At 31.9% G+C, this 26,984-nt stretch overlaps 1 protein-coding gene across 1 annotated transcript; it reads right to left on the reverse strand.

The window, feature by feature from the left end:
• Positions 1-748: 748 nt before the first annotated feature.
• LOC108910492 lies at positions 749-26,783 on the reverse strand. Its single transcript, XM_018715099.1, has 3 exons — positions 26,603-26,783; positions 8,766-8,875; positions 749-1,804 (listed from the first exon to the last, which is right to left on the reverse strand). Exons 1-3 carry the CDS (start codon positions 26,684-26,686, stop codon positions 1,693-1,695), a joined length of 306 nt encoding a protein of 101 aa, XP_018570615.1. The 5' UTR covers positions 26,687-26,783; the 3' UTR covers positions 749-1,692.
• Positions 26,784-26,984: the final 201 nt, after the last annotated feature.

The raw sequence follows: 26,984 nt of genomic DNA on the forward strand, positions 1-26,984 counted from the left end.
TCCATTTTCGCTGTCCAACAAAGATAACTGACAACGCTGGTGGGGCACTGATACAACTTATCACACTAATTCTAAGTGCCCTGATTTACGCCGGTCAGACGCTACTGGATGTACACAAGAATTAAAGTTCAATTTAAGAAACTAATTATAACACTATTGACTATTTGAATAAAAAAAAAGGTTTTCAGATTAATATTATCTCTAAAAAAAACTGACTCTCGCCTAAAGTTACACTCTGTATAGGTAAGTTGATCCAAATTGTTTCATTTTGATTTGAGGATTCTGTAGCGATATTTAGAGAGATCAAAGGGTGGAGGATATTATTGCTAAACAACAAAGTGTATTTGAATTATTCCAAAAAATAGTTCTAAAAATATAGTAGTGCTCAAAATCTAGAGGAAAACATGGTTGGGCCTACTGAAAACGCTAGTGGTTGCAGTTTTTCTTTAAGTTCAATATTTCAACGAGCTTGTAGGTACATTAAATCACAAAAAAAATAAAAACAAAATGTTTTTTAACATCGAAATCATATGGTTAATAAATCTGACCAAGAATGTTATTATTAAAATGTAGGTATCAGGATAGCTTAAATAAGTCCAAAATTAGGCATTAGTGGGATAAAAAATTAGTAAATTTTTAAAATAGTTTTCACCAGCGCATTCGCCATTTTATCGAATATCAAATTTGTAGTCGTATCGATAACTAAGCAAATACAACACAGGGACAATAATCGAAAGGTAAGTAAAAATCTGTTCAGAAATTATTTATTTAATGCACAATAAAAATCCATTGAAAGGTCCATTGTAGAAACTGTAAACATGTATTACAGAAAATATCTAAAGATAATGACATTTTCTTGTACTGTACTAGAAAGTAAGATGTAGCTACAATAAGTGAGTATGACACGTGAATCATGATGACATATTAATTTCAACTAATCTAAAATAATACTAAATACTACCAAATAAACTGAGAGAAGTAGTTTAGCAACCAATTCCCCCCGTATAATCTACTCTGATAATGATACATTCAATAATAAGTTAAGGTAAGTACTAAAATATACACTCATTAAAGACCAGAACACATCATTTTATAAAAGAATGTTTAAAAAGCACAGAACATGAACTATATAATTAAAAACAGAACAAGTGATCTTACAAAACAAACTTATATGCACCTAAGAAAAATAAATAAAACAGAACAAATTGCAATTGCACGATTGTATTACAAAAACACATATAATAAATATTTTTTCTAACAGAAATTAATGTATTTGTTGTAAACATCGTTGTTGATACCATACATATCTACCTAATATCTTACAAAAAAATTGGTTGTCTGCTGAGTTTAATTTATTAATTTCTTTTTCTTAGTTGATACATAGATTCATATTATAAAGCTGTAACCAATATATTACATCTACCTAACATTTTAATTTTCTGTTACGATTATACAGTTTACAAAGCTGATGTGTCGAGGTCATCATATAAGCTGTCTTAACATACATAAAATACTTGTATAAAAATCCTACATTAACACTGATCAGTCGAGATGCATCTACTTCAGGATCTATTAAATCTACAAAAAATAAAGTCTAGGAACTAAATTGGATGTGTGTGTGTGTTTGTAAATATTTCGTTTAGGTTAATTTTGAGAAAATTTTCCCTATGCTTTTATCGGGGAATTCGAAAATCATGACTTGCTCCCCTCCTGAAGTACCTCCACTTTGCAACGGTACACGTAGGCCGCTATGGAGATGTCGTCGTCGTCTCTCAGGCACTTCTTTTCGTTGTCACAAAAGCACCTGAAGAAAAACAACTATTGGCTCACTCTGTAATGCTTGATTTATAACGTGTTTTTATACAGGGTGATTTTGAATAGAGTAGCACAAACGCTACTAGTGCATCTAGATGAAAAAATAAGGCTAATGAACTAAATATACCTTAGACAAAAGTTGCACTCCTGAGGCATTACAGGGTCTTGAATGTTGTAGAGCCAACCAATATTTACTTCAATTTATCTTGAACGATGTGGCGTAAATCATTTATATTTGGTACAGACATTTGTCCATGCTTACAGATACTTTCTATTAATATTGTTTAAATATATCCACCAGAGGCGCTGCTGTCGACTACATGCAACATATTACTCCAAAGAATTTTTCACCCTGTATGAAAATACATATCTTATTCTCATATTTTCGGACGTAACAACTAAAAACAAACATTTTTTCTCTCTTGCATTTTTTCGATAAACGCGATAGTTTTTTTTAAATAATTTACGAAAAACAAACTTCGGAAATTTCACAGCGCCAATGGTTGCAGTAACAAACACATCAACACACCATTCTGTAATAGCAAAAAAAAACGCCTTTCTCGTAAAGTAATTTTAATAAATTTATTTGGGAGTATTCTTTATGTAACAAATAAAATTATTTTAAGTGTCTAATTTAAGTAATAATATCTAATTTAATACTGCCTACTGTAATCTCGAATGTAATACTACAACATAACGTTATTTTAAAGTAAAAATTTTATAAAGAATATTTTGAAAGTAGTTCCCACTTTCCTTTGAACACAATCTAACACGATTTGTTTGAGGATTTCCTGCTTAAATTGATAAGTATGGGAATACTTCGCCAACATCATAGTTGCTCCTGGTAAATCGGAAACAAATTTGCTGAGTAAACAATTTGCTATTTTTGTGTTGATATGTCAGTGTCATCAACGGTTTCAAATAATAGTTGTTTAATTATGGCAAACTTTACTAACAATGAGTATGTTGATATGCTCCAAGTATTTTTTGAATGTCACAAAAATTGTACAACGTTTCGCAAAGCCTTGTTTGGAACTTGATTCCCGATAACCTTTTACGCCCTTTTCACCACCAGCCGGTTCAAGAATTAACTGCAAATGATTTACCTGCAAGGATTGTTTTTTGCCAGTGGTACCTTAACATGTCCAGACACGACTTAAATTTTTTATCTCATATTTTGTTCACCATGTTTTCAAAGATATGGCTTAGTTAACCATCGTAACAGAGTCATATATGGTTTGATGAAAACCCTCATGAAATACGTCCATCAAGATTTCAGCACAATTTTAGTGTAAATGTATGGTCAGGAATTGTTGGAGATGCTCTAATAGGTCCATTTATTCTTCCCTATCGACTGACAGCTCTTGAATATATTCGATTTTTAAATGAAAATCTCCCAATACTATTGGAGGATATACCACTAGGTGTACGACAAGTCATGTGGTACATGCATGACGGGGCTCCGGCACATAGTACCTTAGCTGTCAGGCAATGGTTGAATTTAAATTTTCCGGGACGTTGGATAGGTCGTGGTGTCGATGCACCCGTTAGTTGGCCTGCCCGTTCACCGGACATTACCCCACTTGATTATTTCTTATGGGGACAACTGAAAAGTCTTGTTTATGCTACTCCTGTTAATACTGTTGAAGAATTGCGTCAAAAAATCTTTCTCGCAGCTGACGATATTCGTAACAACCCAGAAATATTTGCAAGAGTACGTCATAATTTTAATCGTCGTGTTAGATTGTGTTTACAGAAAAATGGGAACTACTTTGAAAATATTCTTTAGAAACTTTTTACTTTAAAATAACGTTATGTTCCTTAGTATTACATTCGAGATTACAGTAGGTAGTTTTAAATTAAAATTTATTATTTAAATTAGACACTTAAAATAACTTGATTTGTTACATAACGAATACTTACTGTTCCTTCAAAATAAATTTATTAAAATTACTTTACCAGAAAAGCGTTTTCCTTTAGCTATTAATGAGTGGTGTGTTGATGTTTTTGTATTACTGCAACCTGACTGCAACCATTGGCGCTGTAAAATTTCCGAAGTTTGTTTTTCGTAAATTATCTAAAAAAACTATCGCGTTTATCGAAAAAATGCAAGAGAGAAAAAATGTTTGTTTTTAGTTGTTACGTCCGAAAATGTAAATAAGATATGTATTTTCATACAGGGTGAAAAATTCTTTGGAGTAATATGTTGCATGTAGTCGACAGCAGCGCCTCTGGTGGATATATTTAAACAATATTAATAGAAAGTATGTGCCCACACTGGACAAATGTCTGTACCAAATATAAATTATTTACGCCACATCGTTCAAGATAAATTGCAGTAAATATTGGTTGGCTCTACAACATTCAAGACCCTGTAATTCCTCAGGAATGCAACTTTTGTCTAAGGTATATTTAGTTCATTCGCCTTATTTTTTCTTCTAGATGCACTGGTAGCGTTTGTGCTACTCTATTCAAAATCACCCTGTATTTTTCGTAGGTACCTATGCCCCAAATGTGGTGAAAAAACTATATACAACTGCTATTTTCAGACAGAAAAAATTGTTAAACATGAAAGTAGTACTTATTTTTCTGAAGCGTCGGAATTTTATATTAGGCCAAACACATGATTATCACAAAAGTGTCAAAATAAAGACTTTGTATTTTTTTAATAAAACATCCTTTTATTTTAATATTCAGTTATGCCATTACGCGAGAAAAGGACCGATATGATGTACAGAGTGTTCTACAAGGTCTATGACAAACTGTGCTGGGTTAATTTCAAAGATTTTTTCTTATACGAACGTAGGTCCGATTTGTTTTTGTTTAGAAGTTACAAGCATTTAAAAAAATACTATTTCATGTCTCAATCAAAGTAGCTTGATAAATTAAGTAAAAATGATGGTTGCTATAACAATAATTATTATTTGTGTTTAAAGTTTATTAACCTTTATTAACCAAATTAATAAATCTTAAGACTATAAAAATTGTTTAAAATGTCCACCCTCGGCTCGAATGAAAGCCTCACATCGGCGAACTAAAGATTCCGTCACTCTATGAATGAGATTTGGATCATTTCTTATCTGGTTTGAAATGTTTTAAATTCTCTCTCAAGTAACTGCTGACGGGTAGTGATTTCAACATGGTCGACAAGCTGCTTCAGATGTCCCCATAAATAACAGTTCAAAGGATTTAGATCTGGGGGACGAGGTGGCATTGCTCTTGCACCTTGTTAGCCTATCAATTTATTCGGGATATGATCATTTAACCAAGCAGTTACTTGTCTCCCTCTATGTGGTGGTGCACTATCGTGATGATACCACATATTTTGGAACAATATTAAGCCCTACGTCATCAATGAAATCAAAAAGGTTGTTTTCCAAGAAAGTTCTATGCATTTAAAACATGTACAGGCAGTAAATCATTGTTGAAGATGCTTCTCCAAATGTTGACATTGAAACGTTGCTGAAATCATCTTGATCTAATTGCATGCGGATTTTGTAATATGTGCATTATGATTATTATTTATGCCGTCCACATTAAAACACCCTTCATCAGACCACATGACAAGCGACAGGAATCTAGCATTTTGTACAGGAATGTTGAAGTAACCAGCGACAATACTGTAATCGCTGAGTTGTAACATCTACAGCATGTAACGCTTGTATATTTTGGCGATGATACGCATGTAACATTTCTCTGCTCAAAACATGCCATACAAAATTCAGTGATAAATGAAGGATTACTTGCTGTACCCCGAAGACTAATTGAATAGTTGTCAATGACAGCATCTATTATATCTTCTTCATTTTGTCTCTCAAATCAATAGACACAAAAACAATATCTGCATACTCTTCAGTTGTAAGTAAACGCATTTTTTTATTTAACACTTCATAGCTATGTGTCAAGTGAATAAACAAAATGACACAAATAATTATGGCAACCATCATTTTTATTAATCAGGTTACTTTGATTGAAATATGAAATTATATTTTTTTTTGAATGCATAATTTCTAAACAAAAACAAATCGGACCTATGTTTATTTACAATGTTTGAAATTAATGTAGCTACCATCTGTCAAAGTTTGTCATATAGTTTATAGAATACTCTGTATTATATAATCATCATACCTTGTATAATACAGGGTAGCCCATCGAAAACGTACCGCAAGGCATTACAGTGTAGTAAAGAATTTTTCGGCAAAATCCAAAAACAGGTAAAGTTTGCTTCTGAGGGGGACAACTTTTGGCGCAAAAAGCATAGCAAAATCTTCAACCCCCTAAGTGGGGGTGCCATCCCCCAAATTTTTTTAAATGGGAATGGGGGTCAAGTGGGGGGTCATTAGAAAGGGCTTTTAATTCTCTATACATCGATTCTTACTTTTTGAAAATCGATCCATTATTTTAGAAAATATGCAGCTTTGAAAATACGAACAATATTTTTGACGAGAAATGCGAAAATCGATTTAATTTTACTTCAAAACTTACGGTATTAGCTTGGTAAATTCCTTCAAAAGAATTCTTTTTTTTTTTCTGATTTGCGAATTCTTTAGCCTGATTTTGGTGAGCAAAAAATTGTCCGCTTTTTGTTTCGTATTTAGATAGGCCACAAGAAGTTGCTAGATAACTGTCTTGTGACTTGTAGTTGAAGAGTACCAATACTGCCGAGTCTTTTAAATTGATTAATTATGGTGTACTCAATTCCAGAAAGAGTAGAAATTATTGAGCTTTTTTTCAAAAACAATGAATGCGGAAATCGGGTCGCCGAACTGTTCAACCAACGGCATCCTGAGAAACATGCGTCTGGAAAAATTGTTCGCGAATTGGTGGCCAAATTTCGCGAAACTGGCTCCGTTCATAACAAAAAGAGGCAGGTTGAAAATCCGGTACTAAATGAACCTACGGAAATAGCGGTATTGGGGCAAGTGGCAATGGATAGTACGCTGAGTACAATGCAATTGGCTACTGCGACAGGAGTGAGTCGTACAAGTGTCCAACGAATATTAAAAAAATACAAATTCCATCCTTATAAGATTCGGCTAGTGCAAGAGCTAAATGAAGACGATTTTGATCGTCGTTTGCAATTTTGCGAAATAATGACTGAACGAGCGATAAACGATAATTTCCTCTTTAATGTGTGTTTTTCGGACGAGTGTACGTTCTTCTTGAATGGTTTAGTGAATCGCCATAATTGTCGTTACTGGGCTGATACCAATCCAAGGATTTTCCATGAGACACACTCCCAACACCCCCAGAAGTTGAATGTATGGGCAGGTATTTTTGGAAATTCCATTGTAGGTCCTTTTTTCCTTCCTGGAAATTTGACAGGCGATATGTACTTGGATTTACTACAAAATGTCATCGACCCAGCTCTAACAAATATCATAGAGGACGACCCTGCTTACAATGAACACGAACTGATTTTCCAGCAAGACGGAGCTCCTCCACATTACTCGCTCAATGTGCGCAATTACCTAAATGAGACGTTTCCAGGACGCTGGATAGGACGAAGAGGTGCAATTGAGTGGCCCCCTCGGTCACCCGACTTAAATCCTTTAGATTTCTTTCTCTGGGGGCACATTAAAAGCAAAGTTTACAGCACTCCACCTGATACCTTGGAAGATCTGCGAGGACGAATCATTAATGTATGTCGCGAAGTAACACCGCAAGTGCTCCAGAATGTTCGACAACGGTTTGAAGACAACCTGTATTATTGTATGCAAGTTGGCGGACAACATTTTCAGCATTTACTTGACTAATACCGTAAGTTTTGAAGTAAAATTAAATCGATTTTCGAATTACTCGTAAAAAATATTGTTCGTATTTTCAAAGCTGTATATTTTCTAAAATAATGAATCGATTTTCAAAAAGTAAGAATCGATGTATAGAGAATTAAAAGCCCTTTCTAATGAACACTTGAGCCCATTCCTATTTAAAAAAATTTAGGGGATAGTACTCCCACTTAGGGGGGTTGAAGATTTTGGTAGGCTCTTTGAGATAAAAGTTGTCCCCCTCAGAAACAAATTTGACCTGTTTTTGGATTTTGCCGAAAAATTCATTACTACACTGTAATGCCTTGCGGTACGTTTTCGATGGGCTACCCTGTATTATACAAGGTATGATGATTATATTATACAACAAATCTAGCAATTTTAAGACAAATTGACAAGAGAAATTTTTTGAGGTGTAGAAAATTAAATGTTTGATGGTTTTTATTGTTTTCGCCATCCTTATAGTGTATACCAACTTCGAGTCAGATGGCCTATGTGGGTTACTAGATATAAAGATGACTGTACTAGTGGCGTAAAATGCAGAAAAATCAATGAATTTCAAAGCTATAAATTTTAAACGGAGCTATAAATAAGAACGATGCATTTTGTTGGAGACTATAATGTTCAGCTTAGGTATTCTTAGTATTTGTATTGCCAAAAGGTGATGATTTGGTACTTAAAAAGATTGTTGAAAATGTTGGAATTTCTTCGTAAACTTCTACAATTAGTCACATTAAAATAAAAAATAAGGAAAACGAATACAATCCTCACGCAAGTTCAGTCAAATTTAAAAAGACTGTGCCAGCCTGTTTTTGTCTCTTTTTGTTTGTCCGTTATCCTTGAAAATAGCCAGGTGTCATAAAATAAAGTTATTGTCATTTTTTAAACCCTAAATAGTTTAGTTATTAAATGCTTATAATCTTTTGTCCTTATAGAAAACACTCTTTTTAGGGAACGGCGATTTTAATTAAAAAACACCAGAAGTTTTAATAACCTAGAACCTAGAACTTTTAAACGAAACAATGATCACTGTTCTAGCCCTGGATCACCCTGTATGGAAAACTGAATAGAAGCTTTCGTCAAATTAATATCCAAAAATTGACCGGGCATCAAAAAAATTAATAATCGCGACTCATTTTTTACTTTATTTTCAAAATAAATCAATCCCTGGACAATACCAACCTGTTCTTCATAAAATACTCGATGTATCGCGTCGTCCTGTTGTAGATAGCCCACCCACAAGGCGTTCTTCCAGAGCAGGATTCAGCTTCTTGATTTGATGTCTCCGACCTCTGTAAATAAAAAACAGAAATAAACAATCGCTCCTCGTCCAATGGAATGCCTTCCTCAGTTTACTAAACTAAGAAAAATATGCTCCAATATCAGTGCTTCCGCCAATAATATTGATTTGCGGTTATCGGGTTCATGCACAATGATTTGTTGGGATTTGCCCTCTGTGATTACTCGAAGAAGATGACGATAAGAAGCGGAATTGTAATGGAGTCTGTATCGTTATGTTGATAACGGCGTTATTTTTTTGTATTTTTTTTTTCATAGATTTCCAGTTACTCAATTAGCCATCTGCACAACATTTATCTATATAACAATCCTGTCTATATTTCATTGCAAGCTGCGGTACAAAGTAAACAGGACTTTTTAAACATAAGAACAAGAAAAAATTTTTCTGCCAAATCGACATATTTTATTCAAACAAGGCTGAAATGAAATGAAATATAAACGGATTTCCAAAATTTCGTTTTTTTTTTCAAATATTTCAATCATGTTAGTCCTGATTTTTTAGAAGCATAATGTTGGTCCCCTGATTATGCAACTTTGCCCCCATTTAAGCTAGTTCGTATCTCTTACCGTTTCCGAGATCCCTGTAGTGAGAAGCGAATTTGTAACAGCGTGTATTTGAAAAATTATTTGTCAATAAAACTTGTCTCTCTTGATTTTTTTTCGTAGAATACACCATTTATGATTAAAAATTTAAAAGCTATGACAAAGTTAGAAGCGTTTTTAGCAGCAAATCAGAAAAATTTTGGATAAATTTGCTTTTATTATAATGAAAGGTGAGTGGACTGAATCTCTCAAATCAATAGGCAAAAAGCTTTATTGGGAGATGACTTTTGAAAAAAAGATTCTCTGCGATGTCAAATATTTTTTTTAACAATTGCAACCCCTCGTATTCCTACTGATTTCAAGACACCGATTAGTTTTTGATTAAATTTTACAATGTACTGTGGGGAAATTGGACCATACCAAATTTGTAGTCTATATCTTTAATTATTCTTGAGTAATTTCTTAAAAGCTATATATATATATATCAAGTCTAATGTTTGGAGAATCTAGAGCACTCAGAAATTGTCATTATTGGTCGTTCTTTGTTTATTTGTCGAGAGATATTAGCCCTGAAAGTTGTTTCCAATGTTGTTCTTACACTGTGTATATTTCTGAAACGACAATTATTAGTCTTTTATTCATTAATAAAAAATTTTATTTTAAACGTATACACAGAAATAATTATAATGGAAATTAAAATTCACACAATTGTTTCTAAAATACAAGTTAAAAACACAACTTGTGTCAAATTTTTCACTAATATTTGTGTAAAATAAACCTATCGTAGTTTAATATTTAGACATCATTGGGAAAACACTTACAAGAATCCGACTAATATAAAATATTTACTGAAATAGTAATAAATTAATTTTACATATCTTTGGCTGCTCTTGAGTCTACATAAAATTTCCAACAATACAAATTTATGAGCCTAAAGAATATGTTGAGCTTATATGTAAGGATTAAAGTGTTTTTAAAGCATACAATACATCTTATTACATTAAATTAGTTAACATATTACAACTTTTATTTTAAAATTAAACATTAAATATTTTATTTATGCAAATATATGTTGGTATAATATACACCGTTATTGCGAAAAAACTCTCTGTATAAAAAGAACTGACAAAATTATAAGAGTGAGTATATATGTTTTATTTAAATGAGTGTGTTATTTGGAAATTTTTAGATAATTTGTGCCTATCCCCATTTTAGCAACAATTGTGTCAATTTTCAATGGTCTCTGTCAATTGTAAACTTCGACTGAAAAGTGAGAATATCACAAGTAGCAAGGAAGTGCCAATTTCTTAATCTTTTTTATTTCGCAGATTGCATATGTCATGTTACATTTTCTGAAAAGTTAGATATTATGTATCAATTAATTTATAACAGTTTTAAAATTTGCGAATTTAATTTTTTTCTGACAAATGGTAGCAATAATGTAAAAATATAAACTTAAAAAGAGAGTAAAGAAAATCATATGAGTCGCTCAAAGGAGTTTTAAAAATAAAAGAAATCGTCCAAAGCATGATTGATTTCCTTTTTAATCCTGTCTCAAAATTAAAAGACTAATAGAAAATATAGAAATCGAATTCAGTTATATTTCTTAATGTACTTAACTTTATTCTATTTTTTTACATACAGTTTTAAGCAGTAAAAATCTTCATCATTAGTTAAGTTTTTTTAAACATATATTTTATTATAAGTTCTGGTACTTTTTTTCCTAAAAATCCTATCAAATGAAATCAAAATATGTTCTTTGATATCAAAAATCTAATCTCTAACTTCACAGACAAGATTCCTGACGATATTGCTTTAACTCAGAGGTCCCCAAACTTTTTTGTTTTGTAGACCACGTTACAATTTTGCTCTGTTTTTGGTAGACCGCTGCATTTCTAATATTGAATTGTTACAAATTCATCAACTTCAAATGTGTTTCTGACACAGTGCAAGTTTTTACAAGTTACAAGTGTTGCGACCACAAAGCGAATACTCACAATTTTATGAAATATACTTTTAATATGTAGTTGAGTTGATTAATTTATTGTTTATTACGAAATTTATAATAATTCTTAAACAGTTTGATATATAGAAAAATAATAACTTAAATTTCAATAACAAAAGCATAACAATAATTTTACAAGTAAAACGAAATAGGTTGATTAAACTCATGATAATATTCCAACAATTAGCATTAATTAAAATTCAAAGAAATTACGTTCGAATTTTCCCATGATTAAAGCATGAAGTCATAAAGTTTCCTCAAATCTAGCTCTAAATTTTCATCATGTTTCGTAAACATTTTTACTTCGTATGTAATTTATACAGGGTCGGAAATTCCCCATGGTTCATCGGCCGTTACGTGAGAGCGATAAAGTAAGTCATAGAAATCCATGCGATAGAGAAGGATGGCTATAATGAAGGCGTCTTATAGTCACCGCCCGTTTTGCCCTTCCACAAATAAGATCCACTTCCACTTGTAATTCAGCGACCGGTGGTCAACTTTGTTTTCGTCGTTTGCCTTTTCTGTAATAGATGTCACTACTTATACAATTCCGACTTCGTATTCCGATATGTTAATACAATCCGTTAACAGAGGACAGCACAATTTGTCTAAGGTGAGGCGCAGCCCTAGAAAGAGTGATTCCAGATCTACAGTTTTTTTTTTGGAATTGGGGAAATAGGGAATTTTGCTTTATTTCTTGGGATTTTTAAGTCATTTTAAAAAGTATACTTAAATAACAACTAAATGAACTTTAAATGCAGCTGGGCACTATACTCAATTTGAATAACTTCTCTGTAGGGGAAACAAGGTCACTAGATTTACAAACAGAGGTATCTACTAGCCACTGTAAAAAGGTTTCTTTGTTACGCGTTGTGCTGCCCTCTGTTAACGGATGGTATTAACATATCGGAATACCGAAGTCGAAATTCTAGAAGAAATGACATCTATTAAAGAAATGCCAAACGACGAAAACAAAGATGACCACCGGTCGCTGAATTACAAGTGGAAGTGGATCTTATTTGTGGAAGGGCGAAACAGGTGGTGACTATGAGACGCCTTCATTATAGCCACCCTTCTCTATCGCACGGATTTCTATGACCTACCATATCGCTCTCACGTAACGGCCGATGAACCATGGGGACTTTCCGACCCTGTATGTCTTTTATGAGAAAGTATTATGTAAGTACAAGTATCTGTGTTATGTTAATTATTCCATTTATGGCAAGATAAATTTCGGTCACGACTTGCTTAAATGGTATTCAACCTAGTGGACCCCCATTTACATCTTATGCACCCCCAATTTTTGTTGTCGCTTGTCGCTCTCGTGGACCCCTTGCAGTTCTGAGTAGACCCCTAGGGGTCGATATTTTCTATTGTAAATTTATTTTAGATAATTTCACATGTATCTGTGTTTTGAACAAGTTATTTCCTGATACAAAGAATTCTTGAATACTTCTTAAACTCAATTCCCTGTGATGGTCCTACGCTTAAATTATTTTATCGTTCGTATTAATAAAAATTTCAAAATTTCAAAATTTTAAAATAGAAAATGATATTGTTAACTATACAAAAACACTTTTTCTCGTGTAGACAATGTAGATGAGTTTTGCCTTACTCAACAAATCTGCAAGCTAATAATTTAAGAGACGACCTTAACTAGTTCAGTCTACATTTTTTTTCAGTACATTCCAACGTATTGCGGTTAGTAGTACATGGGTGATCCAGAATTATCCGAACTTGTTACAACTGTGCTCCGCAGACCCCAGGCCCCACAAAAGTCATGAATAACATTAGTTTACAATAAATTACATTAATTGACATATATAACGAAGAGGACATCCTGTCTTCCGAGATGTTTTATATTTAAATGATTAAATAAAACGATTGTTGTAATGGGGACGTTTCAAATGTATCAAAGTACATTAATGTAAAATTAGCTTACACAAGTACATTTTTTTAGGTATCTTGCCACATCGTAAATTAAAAAAATATATTGAATATACTCCTGCACTGCAAAGATCAGTCAGGGGTTGATTTTCAAAATGTATTTTGCCTACTTTCAAGTCGCATAAAGTAAAGGATGTCCCAAAAGAAACGGATTTATATGATGAAAATGGTGATGATTAAGTTATCAAAGTTTTTACGTGTTTTTAAGGGGTGCGCATTTCCATTAAATATAAAAGAGGATATCGGCTTAATTTCGTTGACAACTCTCCCAATTTCTGCCTTTAATTCAGGAATGGTATTGATTTGAGCAGAATAAACTTTACGAATCCCCACAGTGAAAAAGTCGCATGGCATAAGATCGCATGATTTTGGTGGCCAAGTCACTTCACTGTTACGTGAGATGAGTCGTCCGTTAAAAGTTCAATATCATCTCTCCATATCGTTCTCCATTGAGTCACTGCGTTTCCAGCCTCATTAAAAAAAAAACAGACCAATTACACCACCAGTACAAAATTCACACCATACTGTCACTCTTTGGGTACACAGTGGTCGTTCTTGAATGACCTAAAGATTGTTTCAGCCCCAAATTCGACAATTTTGCTTGTCCACGTATCCACTAAATGCGTCGTTAAAAATGATTTTCTCAACAAAATCACCATTCGCTTAATTTTACTTGATTCTCCGACATCCAATCAACGAATGTCCAGCGCGGTTAAATAGTGGTCTGGTTTCAATCCTGGGTTATCAGAATCTTAAATGAATGGATGCAGATGCAGATATTTTGTTAAAATTACTGCAATGTGTTTTTGAAATTATTGCAGTGACGGCACGCTGAGTTTATGGGAATTTATGCCACAATATCACTATTTTCGGATGAACGATCAGTATAAGGCCAGCCTGATTTTTTATTTCACAACCGATACTGTTTGTTCAAATTCAGCAATGAATCTTTTCACAGTTGTTTCATTCGGGGCGTTCCTTCTTCGAAAAATTCCACGTAATTTGCGCACAGTCTCAGTTACACACTCTCCGTACTTGTAATTAATTTTCACAATATTCAATCGTTCATCCGTCGTGCAGCGCCCCATTTTGTCCAATCGCAAATAATCATACGTATTAAAAATAATTTAGGGACTTACCAAAGAGCAAAATTCAGTAATTTTTAAACGCACAAGTACAAAACAAACAACAACATATGCTTAAAATGTCCACCATCATTTTCGATGCACGCACGACACTTTCGAATTCAATTTTCGGGCAGTCGCTGGAAAACACCTCAAGAAAAGGAAATAGTGGTACGCAAAAAACACTCAGACACGGTCCAATTCCAGATACTAACTGAATTGCGTATTGCTGGACCTCGTGTTAATAAACCGCCGCGCCGTTGTCACATTGCTCGATATGAATTTTATCGAATTTTAAATTAATTACAACACTAATTATTTTTTAGAATTAAGCATAAAGAAGTTCAAAAAAGTGATAAACATTGTATTTTATGGTATTCTATGCACGCAGTTATGTCAATATTCCTTAATTAATCGAACTTTTGTACATCAAGTTGAAGATTTAATAATTTTCTTCTCGGAAATGGTTGAGTTTAGGACCCATGACATATAAGTTTTTTTGTTTATTTTAATGTATATGATCGTCTGTTAAAATTAAGGCAGTCAAACTTCTAAAACCTTGTATTTTATATGCTAATATCAATATGTTTTTAGCTTTGTTCCAATCGCATTTGATTGGATTCAATGAATTTTGAACATTATGTAAGCATTACATATGAATGTGCATGCGTTTAACTAATGGAAACTGTTTTGGATTGATCTAGGAACAAAGTTATTATGTACATAAAAAACAATACCTAGAAATTACAAAGCTTTTTCGCTATTAGAAGAAGATGTTAAAGAATCAATATGTTCAGAATGACTAAGGCTATGTTCCGTATGTTGCTTTGGAATCGAACGATATAGGAAATGAAATCTGAATATCAAGACCAAGTGAATTTAAAAAAGATTTTTTTGAGCTTGTTTTTTAGTTGGCTTTTATTTTAAAATTTGGTTATACCAGAAATGCAATTTTTTTTAATTTTAAATTTCACACCTTGTGAACAAAAATGTTCCCCAAGCGACTTATTAACACAGATTAACAAGATGTCCATAAAAAGCAGGAATTTGTGAAATAAAAAAATTGGGAACACCCTTGGGAAAACAGTCGTTTAATTCAGTCAACATTTTATAGAGAAAAATATTACCGTTAAGCAAAATTAACGATTCCGCTATTATTTTATTAAACGGTGAAAAATCAAATTTCTGAGTTAACTTGGATTCTTGTTTGCAAATATTAAAGGAAATAAGTAATAACAAAAAACAGCAAACAAATTTTAAACTATTGAAGGTGTGTGAAAAATAAACGTCATTCCTAGTTTTAAAAATTATCTGAAGTGCGTAATTTAATAATGTGTATTTTTCATTTGTTTGTTTTTTCAGTGCGATATTTTTAGCTAGGCAATCAGAGTCTCATAAAATAATCCATACTTCTTTTGGCGCAAAAGTTTGTTTAATTGCTATTTTGTTCATATGGTAAAATAATAAAATAAATAAAAGTTATAAAGACGTACAGTATGTAACTAAAACACCACCAAAGTGGGCCCACAAATTAGATTCTGTTCTCCAATTTCTTGGCCAATTTATTGCGCCAAGAAATTTACTAGCATGATGTTATTTTAATAGGCTACACCATACCTATACAGGGTGATTCAATTCGAGTGAATCAAACTTTAACCACAAATAGAACTCAATAAATAATTCAGATTTGCCTTATAAAGGAAGGGTGTAAGTCTCACCGTTCTCACTGTACAGGGCCGGTTTTTAAAATCATATTATTTATTAAATCTTTGGTATGCTTATAACAAATTGATTTAAATTTGGTGTGGTGTTAACATTTACACATGTGCATAATTTCCCGTAAAATTTACAAATTTTTGTAGGTCAGTGACGTAGGAATGGGTAGTAAAGTTTTTTACCTCAACTTCTACGCCAATGACCTCATAATCATTTGGGATTTATTTTTAGATTCCATGGACAATTCTATGTAAAAAAGGTATACTTGTTAAAAATCGGTATAGTGTATCGTTTTACCGAAAATCTCAGTTGAATGGGAGACCGTTCTTCTGATAAGAAATTTAGTTTCTTAAGGATAGGAAATAAATTTTAAATTAATATTATTATAATGTCATGCATTAACTTCATTCAAAACAATATTAAATAATATGTCTTTACATCGGCGAAACGGCAGGTAAATTCTAAATATAATCTTTTGTACTCTCGTGTATTATTTATTGCATTCGTAATGTGGTGAATTCCCCCTATGAGCTCATTTTTTTGTTGCGCTACAGTGCGGTGGACAGCATATTCAATGGCATCTCTAAAATATCATACTGCCATTTTATTTTAAGATTTGAAGTATTAGTGTTTGTAAAAAAATAGATAAATATTGGTCTCCATTCAACTGAGATTTTTGGTAAAACGATACAGTATACCTTTTTCACGTAAAATTGTCCACGGAATCTAAAAATGAAATCCAAATGATTATTAGGTCATTGGCGTAGAAGTTGGGGTAAAAAAATCCTGCTTTACTCCTCATTCCTACGCCACTGAGCCATAAAAATTTGTAAATTTTAAAGTAAATTATGCACATGTGTAAATGTTAAAACCACGCCTAATTTGAATCAATTTTTTATAAGCATACCAAAGATTTTATAAATAATATGATTTTAAAAACCGACCAATACGGCCCTGTACAGGCTGGTCCATTTTCGATGGGAATTCAGGGTATTTCAGATACTACTAAAGATATGATAAATCTGACACCACGTTCTCGAGTTCGATTTTCATGGCAAACTCGACTGTCAGATCGGAAATTTGCTATCTTCATTTGTTTCTGAGTTACAGGGCGTTTCTCGTTATTGTGACACTTTTGCTGTTAAATAAGTTAGAGTTAAAGTGAAAACTGCTCAAGACTAATTCTTTGGCGTAAAATTGAATGCCGGTATTAGATTTTTAGTAGGTCTTACGATTTCGGAGTTATGACCCAAAGTTAAATTTCTTTAAATGGAAATCGTAGCTGACCATGGCCTAAAAAAATAGAGATTTTTTTCCGCTTTTCAGCAATATATCACGTGTTATAATATAACACGTATAACACGGGAGATATGGGGTGTTTTATATATAAATTATATTTTTTTTCCTTTTTAATATGACCGGCTATGAAAATACAGATAAAACTATAATTCTTACTTTTACAAAAGTCGTATCTGTTGTAAAAATATGACATTTATTTTAAATGCACAACATATACTCGTGTGATAATATAATACTAACGAAATTTTAGGAGATAGGTGGATAGGAACAAACGGACCGATCAGATGGCCAGCTAGGTTACCTGATTTGAGTCCGTTGGACTTTTTCCTTTCAGGTTTTCTAAAAGACATTATATTTAAAATTATATATTTATAATTACTGTATAATTATATAATTATACATTTAATGAATGCTACCTGAAGCGTTGTCAGAAGATGTGTGAAATGTGTTACAATTGAGGGACGGCAATTTAAACATTTAGCTATCATTTTTTAAAGTTTTTATTGATGTAGGTACTTACTATTGTTTAATTTACGTTTAATATTGTAACTTCAGTTGAAGTGGAATAAAAATTTGAAAACTCTGTCTTTTCTAATCTGTAATATATATTTAAAATAAACGTCACATTTTTACAACAGATATGATTTTTGTAAAAGTAAGAATTATAATTTTGTATGTATTTTCATAGCTAGCCATATTAAAATGTAAAAATGGATCGAATTTATATATAAAACACCCCGTATCTTCTGTGTTTGGAAAAATAACTATAGCATGTGGTATATTGCTGAAAAGCAAAAAAAAATCTCCATTTTTTTAGGTCATAACCAGCTACGATTTCCATTTAAAAAATTATAACTTTGGGTCATAACTCCGGAATCTTAAGATCTACTAAAAATCTAATACCGGCATTCAATTCTACGCCAAAGAATTAGTCTTGAGCAGTTTTCACTTTAACTAACTTATTTAACAGCTGAGATACAGACATGTTCAAAAGTGTCACAATAACGAGAAACGCCCTGTAACTCAGAAACAAATGAAGATAGCAAATTTCTGATTTGACAGTCGAGTTTGCCATGAAAATCGAGCTCGAGAACGTGGTGTCAGATTTATCATATCTTTAGTAGTTTCTGAGATACCCTGAAATCCCATCGAAAATGGACCAGCCTGAACAGTGAGAACGATGAGACTTAGACCACTGCTAGGCAATTTTAAATTATTTATTGAGTTCTATTTGTCGTTTAAACTTTGATTCACTCGAACTGAAGCACCCTGTATACATTTTGACAAATTTATTGACCTAATAAATGTATTCAGCTAAAAATTGGTCAACGTAAGCGAGCCTATAGTTATGGAGACGCGTTTTCAACGCCAACTGGCACATTTTTAATTTACGTCAATATTTCGAATGCCATTACGAAATTGGGACGGTAACCCCTGTGACATCGATGACAATGCACGAATGCGTAACACTATTCGCCGAAGGTAAATTCCCGCCTTGCGGCGTAGTAAGTTAGTAGCGGCGACCTTGGCGCAAAGGTGGACTTCATTCAAGAATCGGTTAAATCAATGAGCGGGCTTCATTCAAACATTTATCGGCCCCGTTCCGAGAACAGAGAATGTTGACACTTTTATCAATACTTTTAAAAACAAACCCGATAATAAATCATTCATTATTGCGCATCGGCATCAGTGGAAATGTTATACTTTGTACCGTTTGTTTTTATACAAGGGCGTTTTGTTGTCGGTTAACGGCGACAACTGACAATTATTTAGTTTACGTTAATTGATGTACAAACTATTACGCAATTTTTGACTTAATAAATTGGTCAAGACTTTGGCTAAGTTATATTGCTACATGTAGTACCTACATGTTGCGGTAAATGTGCTGTCTGCAATATTTTGGCCAAGAAATTGGATACTGGTTCAAAAATATTTACCAATTTTGGTGACTTTTAATATTTGTAATAATACCAATTTTAGTTACATTCAACTATTTTGATACTTGTTTTTATTTTAAATATTTAAAAAATTGGTTATAGTATAGGTACCAGTTATACTATCAGGTACGTTTGCTGTTTATCCAATTTATTGCTTGCAACGAGTAAAAAAGTGCACACAAAAATTGCGAACTGTGGCAGTTTTTTCACCAATTTTTTGCACAATATATTGGATTAACAACAAATGTTAAACGTAGAATAAGTTCAAGAAATTCACATCTTAAGGGAACAGAAACTAAAGAAGGACATTTTGTAAAAGATAAATAAAAACAATTGAATAAGATACTTCATATTTTCATAAAATTTAACATTTTTATTTTTCTATATTATTTGTAACTGTTTTATGATACAATGTAGTGAGAAATGCATTTTCTTTGTTAATATATCAGACGTAATTCTTGGTACACTTAGTCGCATCAAAACTAGAGATTTAAGAATTGGGAAATGAGCTAAAAAACTGGAAAAAAAAAATATTTTTTCCGTTTTCTTTTCTGAAAATTTAAAAATTGAGAAATAGTATTTATTTAAAAATTTCTCATGGTATATTTTGTTATTTTGCTTATAACTAAAATTAAATTTTTATAAAATTTTTATATTCAGGATCAGGATTCATTTGATACTTGTTCTTAGTTAATCTGGTACATATTCAGATTCTTTAGCAGCTTCTGGAAATGATTTGATGACTTTTTATTAAGGCAATTTTTTCTAATATATTATTTACATTAAAATCGTTCCACTATTAAGAACCCTTTCCATTATACAGGGTCGGAAAGTCCCCATGGTTCATCGGCCGTTACGTGAGAGCGATAAAGAAAGCCATATAAGTGGATCTTATTTGTGGAAGGGCGAAATGGGCGGTGACTATTAGACGCTTTCATTATAGCCATCTTTCTCTATCGCACGGATTTCTATGACTTTCTTTATCGCTCTCACGTAACGGCCGATGAACCATGGGGACTTTCCGACCCTGTAGACTTTAACCAACATTCAAGATATCAGTAATTTTATCATTTAATTTAATTTCGATGTTATTAGGGTTTTTATAGTTGAAGTAAAAGAATTCCGTTTTTTTAATGTTTTCTGGTTATTTCCGGAGTCAATTTTTTTTTTCTGAAATTTTGGACCTATGAGTAAAACATTATTGAACTACAAAAAAATAAATTGAAAATTTCTTTTGTACAGGGTGTCCGAAAATTACGTGTAGAACGAAGATCACAGACTTCATGACTCAAAATAAGTGGATTGAGCCTAATTGACCTATTTCCAAAATTGCATGTTTAACCACTAGAGGACGTCAAAATCCGATAAAAATTGTTGTTCGAAAACGACGGGTTACAGAGTTAGGACTTAAACTTACTTATGACCGATAATGGTACAATTGGGAAATTTAGAAAAGGCAAAGGTTTTTACACTCTTTTTCCGACATTAAATGTTTTCTTCTCCTTATATCTCACCCTGTATAAATATCGTCAAATATACATAATTTGTAAGAAAATTTTAATCAGCTTCAAAAAATCGAAAAATATATCGCAGCAAACTGCATAAAAAAATGGAGAAACTAAAATTTGCACTGTAAATACATAAATCCGTCTGACAATGAGTGAAAGCTGAGTGAATTGAGCACATTTTCAGTCAATATTGGGCATTTTGTTAATTTTACACATTTTTGATAATATTTAATCTAAATTCGCAGTTTCACTCATAAAATTATAGTTGTACCCACTCATAGTGATAGAGGAAAATTTTACTCAATCGGGTGGACAGAAAATAACACATTATTAAGTGAATATAAGTCCTATTTTTCTTACAGTGTGAGAAAACTGTCGTAATAAAGAGAAAATCGAAAACTATGTCACAAATAAACAACTGCAGATAATAAGGAAACCTCTTTACAAAAAACAAATGTATAATTTGGACTATCTAGTACACTGTTGTGATAGATATTTATTGAAAATTTGACGTTTATTACTACGAAACACATTTTTCTTAGTTTTCGCTTTACATCTTTTAGCAATGAAATTGGGATAAAAATTAATTAATTTTTATGTATTTAATTTTACATACTTAGATGATATTAAAATTAATACAATATGCGGCAGCAGGATCTCGAACAAAAATTCAAAATAACACATTGTCTTAATTATATTTGGTAGCTTTTACTTTTAAAAAAAGCAGTTTTTCTAAAACAAATGAAGAAAAAAAAAATAACCTACTACATATAATACTAGTGGTCAATGAAAATTTACATTTTGTACCCAATTTTTCATTGTAAACAATGTTTTCAATATTATTAATTGTGCGGATACTTTATTGTTGTGAAAACATTAAACATTTGTACATTTTCAACCAAATTTTTAACCTAATTTTAACGTCAGAAGATAATAGAACCCGATTTTTTTATTTAAATCACGTAATTTATTCATAGACAGGGTTTCTTGACCAGATTTAAATACAGGGTGATTCAGAACTTATTAAAAAAAATATTCTGGATGTACAGGGGACCCTTACAAATACAATTTTGTAAAGAAAAAATCAAAAAGGTTAGTTCGAAATTGATTTAAAAATACACATCTGCACGGCACTGGAAACTGGTCCACTGTAAAACCTGACCTCGTACAATGCGACCGGTATGGCGGCGTGATAAAAACGGACAAAAACTTTCGTAAGGAAAGAAATATGTAAATAGAATTTTATCGCACCTATTTTATATCGGCAAATTCAAATGCTTTTGCCTTTATTAATTATTAATAAAATTAATTTGTTTTTAAATAATAAAATCATTTGACATACCCGATGCTGCAACAGCAATTGTTCAAAATTTTATCCACTCACGTGTACACATTTGGGTCCGACTTTCTACGAACTAACACAAATGATGTCTTGCTTCACCATAACACAAATACTACACTATAATACAAATGTTGTCTTGCTTCTCCATAAATTAAAACGATATCCATCAACTCTGAGTTGATATACACGCAAGCCATTTTTGACACTAACTACTAAAAAACTGATGTAAATACCACAGATAACAGGTAAAAACTACCGCAACGACGGATTTCAGTATTAGGAGTCATATGGCTCTCCACGCGTATTGCGAATGACGCTAGAGACTACAGTTGTCCAGCTATGTAGTGGTTTAATGTGCTATAACTTCAATAATTTTTTTCTCAGAAACTATAAGGATTTTATAAATTTTTTTTTACAATATTGACTCAATTTCTCATGCCGCATCTATTCCCAAATTTTTTGGATAAGTTGTGAATCACCCTGTATAATTTACCAGATTAAACGACGGATTTGTTATTTATTTACCAATTCATTGTGTGCTTGAAATTTTCTCCGTCAATAAACAACAATTATTTTCAAATAAGTTCTAAAACAAACAGATACATTTCACGTGCTTACCACTTATTATTTGCCGTGAACTTGCCCCGTCGCCGTCGTGCGTGCATTTTATCGTATGTTGAAATATTGACAAATCACAAAAATAAGTTGTACTTTATACGGCACAAGCCTGCTGGAATTTTGAAAACCAGAATATCACATACCACGATTTTTGTTGACAGATGATTTAGATTCACGAGTAGATTAATCCTGATAAGACTTTCATCTACTGTGTTAGTTTATTACAACTGCACAGGGACTGTGTATTTTTTACTTACAGGACTGTGTTGTTTTATTCGACAGAGCATACCTTCTCAGAATAGCCGATGGACGAGGTAGAACAGCAGTTTTAACTGTAATTTCCGGTTTATACAATACTAGGTATATACTGTAAAATTAGCAGTTTTTCAGTTTGTAACAATTTTGTAAATTGGAAAGTCTGGACAGTGTATCTACATGTCATATAAACACTTAAACGATAAAACTGTGCAACAAGCATATTATTCCTGTGTTATTACTGCAAAAAAACTAAGCAAAAAACAACTGTGCAGTTTTCAACAGAGTCTGTACTTGAAACTTTGTATTTGATCGTTCTTGTGCGTCACTAACTTAACAGAAGTAGTATTATAAATATTCTGTATCAAAAATGTATGAAGTATATTAAAAGTAGGTTCTTATATTGTAAATGGACAATCATGTTTCGTTTTCATTTTGCGTCATCTCGTTCAATAACAAAATTTCAAATTTAAATACACATAACAGGAAATAATTGCTTATTTATACGACTAAAATATTTGAATAGTAATTTCGTATTATGTTTAGTACTTGGTTAATAAGAGATTTTTGCGCATTGCGTACTGTTTTTGCTAAAATCTATTGAAATACCAAACAATTATTGCATACATAAATATTTATATTGATATATCAGAGCTGACTCTAGGTATTTTTCCGCCCTGTATAAAGTACAGAGTCACCCCAGTTAGTTTTTGGTTTTTTAACGTTAGGAAATAGCAATACCTGTACTTTTCTAATGTTAGTTGGCATTATTAGCAAATTAAAGGATTAGGTTATTAATTTACTACTACTACTTATTCTAAAAACGTGAAGTAAAAGGAGATAGTGCGTACTTCGTATTATTCGTTTGTAAATACACGCTTTTATAGCAAACCAACAATTAATTTCCAACTAATATGTGACATGTTAGATTAATTTATTTACATGCCAAACAGTTTGATCACATTTATTAATAGTGTTTCCAAAAAACGAATTAGACATTAGTTTATCATAGCTGTTTTACATTGACAATTTATTCATCAATAAATTGACGAAGTTCTTCATCAATTAATTCACGAATTTATTGGTAAACAGTGGTTTTACACTGCTACAGACTTTGTCAAGTTTTTTGACGTATCAATCAGTTCTACCAATGAATCAAAGAAGCAAATAAATTTCAAAAATCATTAAAAACAATGCAAAACTAGCACGACGCCACACAATTATTTACATATTCTAATAACATAACCTCATCTGATTTGAGGCTGGAAATCTGTTGGGTTGGTACTTCCGAACTTCACGAAGAAATTGACGAAAATTAGAACATGCTCTAATTCGTCAAGAACTTGATGAATAAATTGATAAAGTTATTTGACAGCTGATTTGGTGCATTACACTTGTCCAATTTCTTGATAAAGCGACTTCATGAATTAATTGATCAATAAAATTGTCAATGTAAAACAGCTTTCACTTAATTATATTGACAGATGTTCACTGATATTATAAACAAAAATCATTCGATTTTTGAAGTACCTGATAGCCATTTTCGACATTTTTTTACACAAAAGAAAACAATTAAAAAGTGTCCATAATAATTTGATCCAATTAAATGTAGTACACAGTAAAGATTTAACATAGTTCTTTTTAATATAATTACGGGTCTTACGAATATTAAAAAAATTCTACTATTTTTTTGTATTTTCCAGACTAATGGAGATGTTGAAATTTAGGTAAATGTCATAATTGGACAGGTTGCTCTCTCCTGTGCGATAATATTGAATTCTCTAAATAACCTGTAGCGGAAGTGTGGGCAATATAGTTTTAATTAATTTAATCAAAAGAAATAGTAGGGCCCTGTATTAAGTAAAAATGTTTCAAATTTTTAAATAAACCTTTCTGTTTTGAGCGAAAAAGTCTCTTGATATTTTTGATCTGTCACAGTTTCACAGAAAATTCGCTTTTTATTTTGCTTTAAATCGCAATTTTGATGGAATGAGTCAAACTAATTTCTTATTTGAATTAATTTTTAGGAAAATAATGTTAAGTTTATTTGCTACTAGTAGGTACTTGGGAGAATATAAAAAATAGTTTATAAATGATTATATGAAAAACTTTATTTATTTTCAAAATCACTGACAAACTCCCGGGACTAATGTTAAATCTAACACCCTGAATATAAAAATTTAAAAATTTGAATTTGTATAAACTTCTTTGGAAAACTAAAAAAACTAGATTATGACGATTCCTATTGAAATATGTTTTATTTGTAACAAAGTTTAAAGAGCTAGAAATATAACCGTTTTTTATTTATTAAAAATAACTTTGTGCCAGAATTGTATTCAAAATTTCTACCCACATAAGCAAAAGATTAAAAAATATCTAAGGTATGTAACTTCTTGTTTAATACAGGGTGAGTTTTTTTCGATGTTTAGTGTAGGAATCTGGGAAAGTAGCAGAGATACAAAAAGTTTAAATGAGGAAATATGTGCAGTTTTATGATCCTTATTAAATGTTACTTCTATTTTTTGAAAAAACTGGCCGACTAGATATTTTGAAAAATTCGAATTAGGTCAATTCCTTCAGGTGCGTGTAGCTCCGTTGATATTTATTTTACAAAAAAAAAATTAAATTACAAAGTTTCAGATTTTTGCAGTGTTAATAAGACAGTGTGATCAATTTGTTCGTGTGCACTTTCGTTTTCAAATTATAAGATAAATTTCAAGTTTTTTAAATGTAAACCATATGAGCTAGAAAAAAATGTATTTTTTATGCTTTTCAACGATATAATATTTGGTACAGTTATTTTGAAAAATGGGAGAACTGCAGCCGTTTTTAACTATAATAAAAGTAACATTTACTAAGGATCATAAAACTGCATACCTTTCCTCATTTAAGCTTTTTTATATCTCTGCTACTTTTCCAGATCCCTACACTAATCATCGAAAAAACTCACCCTGTATATAATAATGGCTAAATAATGAGAGTAATAGAGAAATATTTAATACTTTGGAAAGTTTAGTAAATTAAGTACGTAAGTTGATGTCATAATTCTTAAAACATGCGTTATTACTTTTATCAGTTTATCATTTTTGTCATTAAAAATTGTTTTACTATTACTATACTCAGTAATATATGAATGTATATTACTCCAATACAGCATCCTTTTTAGATAAATTAATATGTTACATTCTTCGAAAAATTATTAATTTTGGTTGTAGAACTTTATAATCGCTAAATATTAGACACTTTTAGACCATGAATTTACGAAATTCGAAAAAATGAGCTATAAAAAATATGCCTGCTCTAGAAATTCTTTAATATAAAAAATTGCCTTCCTACACTTTTTGTCGCGCCGAATATGCAGATTAGTGAAACTTTTTTAGCGTAAAACTCGACCACTTCGCATGCCAAATGAAAAATTCGACTTACCTTGACCATGGTAGCCGCCCCAAACACGTGAACCAACAGGACAGCCGCCGCCGCCGCGAATACCATGTGTCTCAAGCAGGCCATTTTCGAAAACTGAAAAAACTTTCCTTAACTACCGACCGGACTTACGGCAGCGTTCTGCTTTCTTGTTCGATCGCTGATTGTGGGACACTATAATTCTTCGTCATCGGTTATATACATCGCTTAAGATTGCGCGCGCAAGCAGAGGTTTTTGCTTTTAACTAGTGAGATATTCGAAATACAAAGCAATAAGTATTTATTTTTGTGCCTGAAAATTAATTTTCGAAGAAAGTTTCGCGGAAGATTGTTGCTAAATTGGGGACGGCCACAAATTGTGTAGTAGTATTTTTTCACAATGAAC

This window comes from Anoplophora glabripennis, unplaced genomic scaffold (assembly GCF_000390285.2).
Source record: "Anoplophora glabripennis isolate ALB-LARVAE unplaced genomic scaffold, Agla_2.0 scaffold376, whole genome shotgun sequence".
Taxonomy (NCBI): Eukaryota; Metazoa; Arthropoda; class Insecta; order Coleoptera; family Cerambycidae; genus Anoplophora; species Anoplophora glabripennis.

What these genes read in the sequence shown, in the direction of transcription:
- LOC108910492 (XM_018715099.1), bottom strand. Translation starts at nt 26,686, where the DNA reads ATGGCCTGCTTGAGACACATGGTATTCGCGGCGGCGGCGGCTGTCCTG. An exon ending in GGGCGGCTACCATGGTCAAG is followed by an intron (nt 8,876 to 26,602) that starts GTAAGTCGAATT and finishes TTTTATTTACAG; the next exon opens with AGGTCGGAGACATCAAATCA. An exon ending in GAGTATTTTATGAAGAACAG is followed by an intron (nt 1,805 to 8,765) that starts GTTGGTATTGTC and finishes GTTTTTCTTCAG; the next exon opens with GTGCTTTTGTGACAACGAAA.